The sequence below is a fragment of the Asterias rubens genome, chromosome 9, assembly GCF_902459465.1.
Source record: "Asterias rubens chromosome 9, eAstRub1.3, whole genome shotgun sequence".
Taxonomy (NCBI): Eukaryota; Metazoa; Echinodermata; class Asteroidea; order Forcipulatida; family Asteriidae; genus Asterias; species Asterias rubens.
Genome location: NC_047070.1, coordinates 19,494,090 through 19,507,183, shown reverse-complemented (window position 1 = coordinate 19,507,183; position 13,094 = coordinate 19,494,090). Strand labels below are relative to the sequence as shown.

The window sequence follows — 13,094 nt, the reverse complement described above, 5'->3', positions numbered from 1 at the left end:
TCAAACAAAAACCCCAATAGATCGAGACTGTGCAGAGCCGTATTATTGTTATTTACATCACAGCGCCCTCTGTTGTCAAACCGTACACATCCATTTCGTACTTAAGAGATGCATCAACCATGGAGCTACCTCCATGCATCAACGACCCACCACCCGCAACTCCATTAAATGCAAGCATTTGAATAAATATTCATTAGTTTCCCCCGTGCGAAGGATTGCTGTACATTTGAGAGTTTCAAATAAAGCAATATTATGTTATATCTTTCCCCATTACAGTAACTGTTTCCGGACGTGGTTTTGCGATGCAGCTGTGAGGTGAAGACGTGGGAGTGCTTGCAACGAAGCTACCGGGAAAGAATACTTCAATACTTTATGTAAAAAATGTATAAAAACTGTAGATACAAACAACGTAATCGCATAGAAATTATTGCCAAGCTTTTCTCACATCTAACAACCATAACAAAGTCGACTTGATAGAGCGCAAATTAAAGGACCTCTAAATTGAAGGGAAAAGGCTCGTCACACCATTTTGTTACCGACATTAAAGTCAAAGATAATCCATACACATCATGTTTTATAGTCCCATTATTTAGAGAAGATGATCCTTAACCAATATTATTCCTTTTGCTTAATTTTGCCCAGCACTATAGTAGCTTATTTATAAAGTATGTTGAGGGCCTGTTCCAAAAAAGCCTGCTTCACTTCCACCTAGGAAGTATACATAGCAAAATTACACATTGTGTAAATACAAGCACCCTTAAATGACTTTTAATATGAAATTCCTTTATGAGAAGTGCATCATTTATAATGTTGTTAAATTTTCCTAACAGTGTTTGTGATTTTGTTTTAAGTAATCGAAATCATTATAGATTTGTGTAGTAAACAACAGTATTCACACTCAGATTGACTCGACGCAATGTTCTGTTTGAAGAGTGTTATTATTCTTTGAGATAGTTCATAATATTAATTTTTTAGTATTTGTCCAGTTGATTGTCTTCAGTTGATTGTCTTCACAAAAAAAAATCACGATACTCTGAATTGAAAATTAATGAAGTTAAGTATAAAAAAAAGATAAAAAAAAGAAGCCTGATGTCACACAAAACTTTCCCGAAAAACTAAAAACAACGAACGATTATTATCATTTAACAAAATTTATGTTGAATGGACATTATACCTTATGCATTGACGTCATCACACCGCCATTTTAAATGTAAACGATGGTGAAATAATGGTGACGCACATGCACTGCGCGCAGGATAGGCAAATGAGTTGCTTTCTTTTGACCTTTACAGTGTGTTATACTGTCAGCAGCTCCCCATTACTCGTCACCAAGTAAGGTTTTATGCTAATCATTATTATCAGTAATTACCAATAGTGTCCACTGCCTTTAATTGATTGAAATATAAAGGTACCCGTGTGTACATAGATGTCACCCTATAGGTTTATAAATGCTGATGTATCTTCATATGCCTCGTTAGATTACCGGATTGAGAAAACCTTAGCAGACACATGCTACATTGATAGGGTTTCTCACCGCTATGTATCCTTAGATGTTTAGTCAGTGTAGAACTATCAGCAAATGCTTTTTTACAGTAAGCGCACCTATAAGGGCGCTCTCCGGAGTGTGTTCTCATATGAGTGGTCACAGATGAACTCTGAAAAATACAAAATGTAAATAAAAACAGTTTACTTGAATGGAAGCTGATGTTCATTGACGTCTTTGTTTTTGTAATCAGTAATTAAGGAAAAACAGTTTACTTTAATTTTTACTTGTGTAAACTGGGCTGAAATAAATAAATTTGAATTGAATTGAACTGTCCTAGGTTACTCCTGAATTTTGCAAACAAAAAATGTATAATCGGGTACGTGCGTTCAATTAGCTTCCCTGGGTTGACCCCGCGATGCTCACTCGGGTGAGCCCCTGACAAGAGCTAATCGAACGATCACACTCGCCCTCTCGTGGTGACGGCATGTACCTCAGGTCACCCCCCAAGTGACCCACTCCACAAGCAGGGCACTGGGGGCTTACCGGGTGAGCCCCTGGAATGGCGTCAAAGCTATCCGAACGCACCGGGGCAGACTGGCGTCGACCCAGGGAAGCGAAACGAACGCAACCTATAAATCTACCTGTGAAAACTGGCGGTGACACACAATACATTGGAATGGTTTTTCACCGCTGTGTGTTCTCATATGAGCTGTTAGGTTTGCTGTTTGAGAGAATGCCTTGTTGCATGTTGGACATCGGTATGGCTTCTCCCCAGAATGGGTACGGAGATGGGTCTTTAGAGTACTTGGACGGGCGTAAGATTTGCCACATATACTGCATAGATTAGTCCCAGCTGGAGAGTACACATGAAAGGGAAAGTAAAGACAGTTTATTTTCATGATTATTGTCACCATTGCTTTAGATGACTGGCCACACTTTCATCAACATAAACAGTCCTGTATGCTTCATTTTTGAAAGGGCAAGGGCACCAATAAATTTCTCATTGGATAAAGGGAACCCCTACGGAGAAATTGTAAATTTCTACTGGAGCATTTCAAGAGCACCAAGGCAATTACCAGGGGACATGGAGGCAATGCTGAGATTATACCAGAATACAAACACCATTTTGGAAGAGTCTGTGAAACACACCTTTGTTGCGATAAGTTATCGGTGACTTGGTTGGTTTAGTCGGGCGCCCACCGTTTCCTTGTGGAGGAAGACTAGTTGGATTAAGTCCAGGTCCTATACTTGTTGAACCTGGACTGGTCACCACGCCCAGTCCATCCGGCTTACTACCAGTACTTGCAGAAACCAACTTGCTATAGAAATACACTGGGGCTGATGTGGGCCACCGGTAGCGCATCAAAGCATCGCTATCAGCAGTACCTATAGTTGGTGGCCCAGGGGCATAGGTAGGAAAGCTTAGATTAGAACAGGGTCTCATTGCCACAGCAGTAGCTTGAGTTGGCGATCGAGGACAAGGCGCGTTAAGATCCGATGGGTAGATTGGGTGGGATTTGGGGCAGAGAATATCACCACACCCTGCACAAGGTGAAACTGGCATCTGTGGAAAAATGAAAACAAATTGTGGAATCAATATATGGAAGATATCATGATTTAAGTTACTGATTTTATGCCATGGAGGCTTTAGACCACCATGGAAATAAATTAAAATTAAGCAAAATTACATCGCTAGATGACAGACAGACAAACAATTCAAAATGCAATTTAAAGATTGACTCTAAGTTTACTAAAGTTAGGGTTTCAGAAAGTTTGCCTCGCTAGTCTAGACTGAAGAGCCTAGATTTACTTTAAAGGGAAGGTACACGTTTGGTAATTACTCAAAACAAATATTAACTTAAAAACTGACTGGGTAACAAGCATTGGAGAGCTGTTGATAGTATAAAACATTGTGGGAAACGACTCCCTATGAAGTAACGTAGTTTTTGAGAAATATTAAAAGACTTCTAGCTAGAAGGGTGTTTTTTCTTTCCCCATCTTTTCGCAACTTCGATGACCAATTGAGCCCAAATTTTCACAGGCTTGTTGTTTTATGGTTATGATGGGATACACCAAGTGGGAAGACTGGTCTTCCACAATTGATCTTAACAATTAATGTTACCACCTCATTTGTTTTAATAAACGGAATAGTTGCCAGTAACTAATATGATGTCCAAGCTTACCGTGCAGCCACCGTTCTCTCGTCCTCTATGCATCTCATCCAAAGAGGATGACGTACCAGAAGCACATGTATAATGCTCTCTAGGTGGCGCCCCATAGCTTCCTAAACAACCGGGAGAGTTTAGCTGGTGATGGAATGTCGGGTACCCTGACTGCGTAGTATACTGCCATTCACCAGTACATGGACTCCTATGTGAATGTGATGACACTGCAGCCTCAGTCTCGGATGAGCTGTTGTAATGTGATACCGTTGCACCAGTTGGCAGCCATTTTGTTGGACTTCTTGGAACTGTAAACATGAATACATCACCAACATGATATTAACAAAGATTTTCATGGATAATATATAATACCTTTCAACGAGTGACAATTGCCTTATCTGCTTCAAAAAGCCTCACCTCAACGGGATAAATATTTATTTATTATCTACTTGAATAAGAAAGTAATTTAGAGTGAATGGCGGTCCGACTCAACAAAATAGTTGAAAAGGTCAAAATGAAAAACAGATGGACACAAAAACGACATAGACGTTGAGTCGTTAACCAGCGGTTCTTTTCAGAACCGACACTACTCAAAAGAGGTATTAACATGATGTTAACATGTCGACAACCTCCCTTAGTTATACTTCCACCATGCAAATATTCAAATCAAACTTATATACAAACTCATTGTAGAGACAAGTTAGAATAAAATAAGTTCTTAAAAACAATTGACACTATTGGTAATTGTCAAAGACCAGTCTTCTCACTTGGTGTATCTCAACACATGCAAAAAATAACAAACCTGTGAAAATTTGAGCTCAATTGGTCGTCGAAGTTGCGAGATAATAACGAAAGAAAAAACACCCTTGTCACACGAAGTTGTGTGCGTTTAGATGCTTGATTTCGAGACCTCAAATTCTAAAACTGAGGTCTCGAAGTCAAATTCCTTGAAAATTACTTCTTTCTCGAAAACTATGTCACTTCAGAGGGAGCCGTTTCTCACAATGTTTTATACCATCAACCTCTCCCCATTACTCGTCACCAAGAAAGGTTTTATGCTAATAATTATTGTGAGTAATTACCAATAGTGTCCACTGCCTTTAAGAGGCATGGATCACGTTTCGAGGTGTCAATGAATAACACTTTATGACTGAACTAAAAAGAATAGTTGATATTCATCATAATGTTTCTCAAACGACTTGAGCCATTTCTAGTACTCACCCGACTGTGTGAATGCAGAGCTATGTACAGAAGCAGGAGTTGGTCGATAGAGGGTCTGTGATGACGTGATGCCAGGGGGTTGAGTCAAGTTGGAACCAAGTACTGATGATGACTTACTGGTCGGCAGGTTTGAACGAGACAATCCAAATAAATGTTGACTGGTGTTATTGAAGTATTCATTGCAGCTTGGGGTATCCTCTTTCCGAAAAGATAAATTACTGTTGGAAAGATCAGAAAGAGTAGGTTATAAAACGTAACACCAAATGGTCGCACCATAATTTAGAAATGCTGCAGCAAATCAAACAACATTTTCGAACAACTACAAAGCACGAACTTGTCATTATAATTGCAGGAAAACTTAATTTTTTATCTCAACTAATTATTTGATAGGCCTATTAACTGTTATCTTATGATTAACATCTATTATCAAAGCGTTACAGCCGAAGTTTTGCACCATAATTTAGTGATGGTGTTATATAACAGCAAACCAAATAAAATTTTCGAACACCATCAAAGTACAAAAAGTTCACAATAATTGCATTAGAACTTAATTTGTTATTTTAACTAAAAAGTAATATAGGCCTATTTTTAAAACTGCTATTTAATTATTATCATCAACTTATTTATTTTTTTAATCTAGCTTATAAATTACTTTATTGTGATAATTATTGCTCTTCCTAAATTGCCAGATAGAGTAAGTGTCAAATACATGTAAGTGTGGTACTGCTTTTTATGTTTTTTTTATTATGAATTTGTTTTTGATGAAAGACAGGCATTTCTTGATTGATATGACTACAGTAAAGGCTGTATTTTGCAGAGTAGCTAGTACCTTATTTGTATGCGATACAATATTGTGAAAGGCTAGCAATCACAGCGTTATGCCTGGAGGCAACCCAGCATTAGAAGCGCGCCTCAATCCACTCTCCCGCCATAATCTCCAAACAATTATGTTGCCAGACGGTTATACTTCATTGTTTCCAAATCACAGCTATCAATCCTCTAAGTAAAAGCCCCGCAGGTAACAGTATGGGTTCTATTGGCCACACTATAGGAGATGTGAGAGCCCACACAATTGGAACAACGTCTTACAAGACGGTTTTGTTTAGGGATAAACAGCGAGATGCTGTCTTGAGAAAGTCTTAGGATAAAAAAACATGGATGGTAACAATGCTGTACCCTTCTTGGACCGCCGGCATGGGAATTAGCTACAGCGAGTAATGGAGCTTAACAAGCCAGTCTTTTGGCAAGTTGGAAAAACAGTCGTGCGGATGGCTTCCTTGTGAAGATAAAGGTATTGATGATAGTTGGGAAGCCAGAGAGACTGAGGGACTTAGACACTAATCAGCCCATGGGTATATGTTGATATCTCACATGTTTGCTTCTACACTCGACAATGCAGAACTATCTACTTAAAGGCAGTGGACACTATTGGTAATTGTCAACGACTAGCCTTCACAGTTGGTGTATCTCAACATATGCATAAAATAACTAACCTGTGAAAATTTGAGCTCAATCGGTCTTCGAAGTTGCGAGATAATAATGAAAGAAAAAACACCCCTGTCACACGAAGTTGTGTGCTTTCAGATGCTTGATTTCGAGACCTCAAGTTCTAAATCTGAGGTCTCGAAATCAAACTCGTGGAAAATTACTTCTTTCTCGGAAACTACGTCACTTCAGAGGGAGCCGTTTCCCACATTGTTTTATACTACCAACCTCTCCCCATTACCAATAGTGTCCACTGCCTTTAACTTGTGAGATCTAGGATGTGATTTGTAGAAAAGGTTAAGAATGTTAACGCTCTGTGAACCAAACGGACAAAATGACGTGTGACCATCAAACAAATTGGAAATCGAAACTTGTTTTGTTTTTGTCCCTAGCCAAACAGTGTTGCTAAGAGTGGTTTGCCTTTTGTTGGAGTGACTCGATACACTCACACATATCTTTATCTCGGAACAGTGTATTGAGTTTGCAAAGTCCCATCTCAAATGCTCAGTATAGTCGACTGTAAAATATAGTAGGCTGGTATAAAAAGAGTGCTGGGTCTCGTGAAATGCGCAGGGAAACCACGGTTTTAAATGGCGAACCAAATGAGGCACGCTGTGCCTATTTTCGGCGCTTGCAAAAAAGGGTTAATTCCTATCCTGCTTCTGTCAACTTAAGGCAACCAACTCAGCTTAAAGACACTGGACACTATTGGTAATTGTCAAATACCAGTCTCATTACTTGGTGTATCTCAACATGTGCATAAAATAACAAACCTGTGGAAATTTGAGCTCAATCGGTCGTCGAAGTTGCGAGATATTAATGAAAGAAAAGAACACCATTGTCGCAACATGGTCACACGAAGCTGTGTGCTTTCAGATGCTTGATTTCGATACCTCAAATTCTAAACCTGAGGTTTTGAAATCAAATTCGTGGAAAATTACTTCTTTCTCGAAAACTACGTCACTTCAGAGGGAGCTGATTGTCACAATGTTTTATACTATCAGCCTCACCCCATTACTCGTAATCAAGAAAGGTTTTAAGATAATAATTATTTTGTAGTAATTACCAATAGTGTCCAATGCCTTTAAGTTTGAATAAAAGGCTGCTGAATCCACTCTCTTCAAACGAACTGTCTTATAAATACTTGTCGTATAATTATTGGTAATCAGCTTAGAAAAAAATAGGTCATAATTTCGGGGATGCAAAACAAGTTGTAGATAACTGATAACAATCAATTGACTTTAAATTGATCCCCGCCCACGGTACGCCGACATTTTGTGGCAACCAATAGAAACCTGTCAGATGAGCTATCGACTGATTTAATGATACGTAAAGGTGATTAGTAAAATGTCTGCAATATGAATCTAGTAATACTCATTGTAAAATGTCTCGGGAAATTTTCAATTAGAGCATGGCCAGTTATATTTTGAAGCATATCTAACTTGTTCTGGTTTAGATTTAGAATGACTAGATTTACTTTGTACATAACTATATTTCTTGTCAACAAATATACTGATTTTTAGTCTGTACTAATTAGGTTACAGAAATAAAACGAATAAGATTTGAATTTTCGAATCTCTATTTATATTTTCACTCCTAAGCTTTCATGTTGCATTTTCCTTCTTCTCTTTTTGTATATCGACCCAAAATCAGGTGTTATAATATTCTTTCGATTCTGTCGACATTTTTACATAAAGATTAAAATTTTTTTGTTATGTTCTTATCGTATTGTCATGAATGTTTCTGAATTATAGTTGGCTGCTCAGGTAATAAACAATATCTTTGCTGTACTTTGGTGTGCTTGACGTTTTAATTAACTTAGTTGTAGGCCTAACTCCATCTCAGACAGAAAACATAACAGCAGAAATTAATATAATAAAAAAATGAAAAATAAAAAAATAAAACCTAACTAAAATCTAAACAAAGTCAATCTATCATTCCTCTGTCTATAAACAAGGTAAGTTTACCTTCCCCTTATAAAGAGAAATCCCTAACTGAAAGCCCTTGTTCACAAGTAGTAAATTGAATAAACACTTCTTGTGTTAGCGTGTCATTTGGTTCGGAAAAGAAGTGATTTTCCCATCGGTAATCGATGTTCATGAAGGTCTTCTGATCAAAGTACAATTATATTTAATGCAGTAATTCAATTTGGTAAAAGTGGAGTTATAATTAATAAACAATGTGTTATTTACAAGTAGGCCTAACTAAGTAGCGCTCTTTATTGAGGGTGAATGTATGAGAGATGGTTAACGAAGCCGTATGACAGCCCGGGGTCAGGCTGGCTGGTCATGCCAGGGTTTCTTTCCTTGTGAAGCTTAAGGCATTAGTTAATTGCAACCAGTAAAACCCAACAAGTTCATCATTAAATCGCGTTATGTCTGTACGAGCTAACACAGTATCAGTCATCACAAAATCAACAATCAAACAAAATGATGGAGAAGTTTGTGTTTATCTTTTAAAGGGTTTGGATAACTTTGTGTACGTCAAGTTTTTGGCCATGACATGAATCCCTACTCATTGTGAATGATGGTGTGTGTAAATAATTTACTTGAATGTTAAAGTTTCAGCTTTTTTAGTTAAAAACAAGTAAAAATCACAGAGCGATGTTTTCAGGAGAGTCGCGTAATACGCTGTACATGCTGAAAATAATGTCTGCTTTGACGAAAATAATGTTCGTTACATTGTTTTACTAATTTCTCAAAAACTACAGCACCTCAGCAAGGAACTTTAAGAGATGCTTTATACTATCATTATCTTCAACAGTGAAAGTTTCATGTAAATCTATTTGTGGACGGTGTGTTTTGTGTCGTACAAAAAATACCCAAAACCTAAAAGGCAAACCAATAGTAATGAAATAAAGAGAGCAAATAATCTATCATTGAAACAAGTACATCATATTTAACTATTAAAAAATGGTTATTGTTAATAAAGCCAATATCTGTTATCATTACTACTAAAATAAAAATTATTACTACTTTTTTCCTAATTAGTATTATTTTCACAGTGCTGTTAACGTTGGGTTAGTCAAAGTTCTAGGAAACATAACAAATTACTTAGGAAACTATGATGTAAATACAGGAATAAGAAAAATATTGTATGTTAGATTCCATAAAAGTAATGATTAACTTCAGGTCACTTTGTTAGAGGAGTGTCCTGGTAGTGATTATACTTTGAGTCAACTCACTTTACGGGTTGTGAAAACGATGTATACGAGAACGATGGAGCCGTACTCGACCGGGCATCAGGGTCCGCAGCGACCGGTATAGAGACCGGGCCATTCAGTACTGGTCTCCGCTCATCAACACTGGCTGTCCACGATCTATAAACATTATCAATTCCACTACGTACTGGTTCAACTGGACTAGAGAAAAAACAACTATCCATCTCTAGGACCTAACAGAAACAACAACTTTTCCTTCTGAAGATGTTGTTGATATGTTTCTAAAAGCGAGAGTGGGCTCATTTACCTAGAGTATGTCCACGAAACAAAACTATACTAAGCGTCTCAGATTGACAATGTCCCCCAATCCCCTTCATCAATCCACTCTTTTCTTAGCGAAGTCCCGCTGTATTTTAAAAAGTTGTATTTCTAAAGAAGACCCGTTATGTGTATTATACCATCACTACCACGCCGCACCCTAGCTTCTCCTACCCCCTTGGCGTAAATGCCCCTCTAGTCTTCCAAAATCTCGGCCTTTCTCATCAAGCTGGGGATTAAAGCGTAAAAGAGCAACAAGCCAACGTAGTTACAAACGAGATGTTAGTTTAGCTTCGTTGAATAAGAATACTTGCAACTGCTCGGTGGTTGTACGACCTCAGGGGAGGTTTAGTACTGGGGTAGGGTTGTAAAGTAGGAAGAGCTAAGGATAGCATTAGTGTCTCTGTTGAGAAAACACACCTCTTTCTAAGGCTTTGTCATTCTTGAGACATTTGATAAACGAAGACCCTGAGAGCGTGAGCATGTGTTGATTGTTTGGAGTTAACCGCGCTGGTGTCTTTACCTTGGAATACCGTACCTATTCAAGGCGTTTTCATTATGAAGTAAAGCTGGTAGCTTGTAATCCCTTCACAGACTTCCAAATAAACATGCAATCTTAAGAAGGACGAGTGCTCCGTCATTATGGTTGGATAAAAGAGAAATGTTCCTGTTTAAGAGATGAAGCGTTGATGACACGGGAGGATGCTTCATCATCTTTGTGTATTCAAAACAAAAATAAGAACAGCTTGAGTCGGGCAGCACTTATCCTTAGCAACTATTTCTATTTGTCTGTACGTTGTCTAAACGATACATAAGATACTGAATTTTATTAATCGACTCTTCAAATAATAAATACAGTACAAAATATCTTATAGAAGATCTGTTTTTACTTTTTCCCAACAAGGCCAGCAGAAAACCGGCAGCCATCCTAGTTATTTGTTCACAGTAGAGAACACATTAGTAGGAACACATTAGTCATCGAAACGTCAGTACAATATATCTTCATGATCAGATGACCAGTAGTCCAAGAGGTTTTTAATTTTCCCAAAGGCAAGTAAGAAACTAAAGCCAGAAACCGGCAACCATTCTAGCTATTTTCCACAATAGACGGACGTTTAGCCAAGTTATCGATACAAAGACTTTACAGAAGCATTTTCAACGTTTGGTTTTTAGCCGAAATGTTGAACGTCTTGCTACATTTACATAGTAATGATGTCAATGTGAACTTGTGGTCATCTATAGTTCACGAGGCCTAGCAACAAAAAGGTAAACCATGACCTTCTAAAACAATGACTGAAATTCCACAGTCTTTGTGTATAAGTCGATCAATCATTACTCTCACATCAAAACAACTCAGTTCACAAGAAATAGTATGTATATGTAATTTGCAAACGCCGTTCATTGACTGTAAAAAATATAATAAAACAGAACAAAACTCGTTGAAAACATCGCCTAAAAGTGTAACTGATCGTTAATATCAATCGGTAGTTAGAAATTAACTTCATTAGAAAACGTCCTGCAATGTGGCACAAAAGTCAGCAATGTTGGCAGGGCGATTAAATATCATTGTAGATACGGAAGGAAACTTTTTTCAGTGGATGATAAATCCAAATTATTTAAATTCATTATTCATGGCTATGATTTTCTATTTTGTTTCTGTGCTTTTACTGTAGTTCCATGTTGTTGTTGTAGCCCTATCTGATTTATTAATGAGTTGGATGTTATTTTGTTTAAACCCACTGCAGCGTTATTTTAGAATGAAAAGGCTGGAAGTATACATACAATACAGAGCAGCTGCAGGTATTTTTGCAATCGATTGGTTATATTCATCTGAAATACGACTTATCACATCCAATGTGTACAGTGTAATACTTTCCATAAACATGACAAACATTATTAAAGAGAAGGTACACGTTTGGTAATTACTCCAACAAAATGTTAACTTAAAAACTGACTTGATAACGAGTATTGGAGAGCTGTTGATATTATAAAACACTGTGGGAAACGGCTCCCTCATCTGAAGTAGCATAGATTTTGAGAAAGAGTTAAATTTTCACTTAAACGGTAAAAGACTTCTAGCCAGAAGTCTTTTATTCCTATCTGAAAGCACACTAATTCGTCCAACACGGGTGTTTTTTCTCTTATAATCTTCTCGCAACTCCGATGACCAATTGAGCTCAAATTACCACAGGCTTGTTATTTTATGCTTATGTCGGGATACTACACCCAAGTTGGCTCCCTCTGAAGTGACGTAGTTTTCGAGAAAGAAGTAATTTCCCACGAATGTGATTTCGATACCTCAGATTTAGAACTTTAGGTCTCGATATCAACCATCTAAACGCACACATTTTTGTGTGACAAGGGTGGTTTTTCTTTCATCATTATCTCGCAACTTCGATGACCGATTGAGCTCAAATTTTCATAGGTTTGTTATTTTATGCATATGTTGATATACACTAACTGTGAAGGCTAGTCTTTGACAGTTACCAATAGTGTCCGCTGCCTTTAATGGGCAACCAGTGCAATTCCTTTAGCATCGGAGTGATGGAGCAGCTTGATGATTCCCCTGAAGACGAGCAGAGTATACTGCTCGAAACGTCGGGACCACTCCGGCTCTGTTCAGAGCTCACACTCCCACACAAGAGATTTACACATGGTTGTACTCGCAAGTTTACTATTTATTTATAGTTTCTTCCTATCTATCCACACCATGCAAAGCTTCAATGCTTACGGAGGATAACATTGTTAAAGTTTCAGTAGAGGAAATGAGATGAGCACGTCACATTGCGAAATAGAAAAGACAATAGATGGACACTTATCGAAGAGAAGGCAGATTGAAAAGAAGATGGGTGAATGGGCGATCTAGAAACTCAGGGTTAAATGGAAGTGCGCAGCACAGAGGAGTGACTGGTGAGTTGTGCAAATGAAATGACAAGTGTTTCAGGCAGTGGAGTGGCACAGCTATAAAGATAGATGGATAACCAAGAAACAATGATATTACTATGCGACTGCATGTACGACACGCCTCTAAATAAAATAATACATGTACAGATCTTAGTACTGAGTCGTTGGTGAATGAGATCTAATAGGAATTCAGGGACATTGAAAATGGCAGCGAGTAGCCAAGAGGAGTGGCGAGTTGTGAACATGAAATGAATTTTGTTCAGACATTGGAGTTTCACAGCTAAAGATAAGTGGATAACCAAGAACAAATTATTACTATGCGACTGCATGCACATGTACGCCACGCCCCTATAACAAA

General features: G+C 37.9%; 1 protein-coding gene across 1 annotated transcript; it reads right to left on the bottom strand.

The window, feature by feature from the left end:
- Positions 1-270: 270 nt before the first annotated feature.
- Positions 271-9,738, bottom strand: LOC117294318 (protein glass-like). The gene is made up of 7 exons (XM_033776678.1): positions 9,539-9,738; positions 4,870-5,087; positions 3,670-3,956; positions 2,636-3,050; positions 2,128-2,339; positions 1,535-1,655; positions 271-344 (listed from the first exon to the last, which is right to left on the bottom strand). Exons 1-7 carry the CDS (start codon positions 9,736-9,738, stop codon positions 271-273), a joined length of 1,527 nt encoding a protein of 508 aa, XP_033632569.1.
- Between the last annotated feature and the right edge of the window lie 3,356 nt (positions 9,739-13,094).

Excerpts from the sequence above, each read along its gene's own strand:
- LOC117294318 (XM_033776678.1), bottom strand. The coding sequence starts at position 9,738 with ATGGATAGTTGTTTTTTCTCTAGTCCAGTTGAACCAGTACGTAGTGGA. Across the intron at positions 5,088-9,538 it reads TCGTTTTCACAACCCGTAAA|TAATTTATCTTTTCGGAAAG; the intron begins GTGAGTTGACTC and ends TCTTTCCAACAG. Across the intron at positions 2,340-2,635 it reads GATAACTTATCGCAACAAAG|CTGGGACTAATCTATGCAGT; the intron begins GTGTGTTTCACA and ends TGTACTCTCCAG.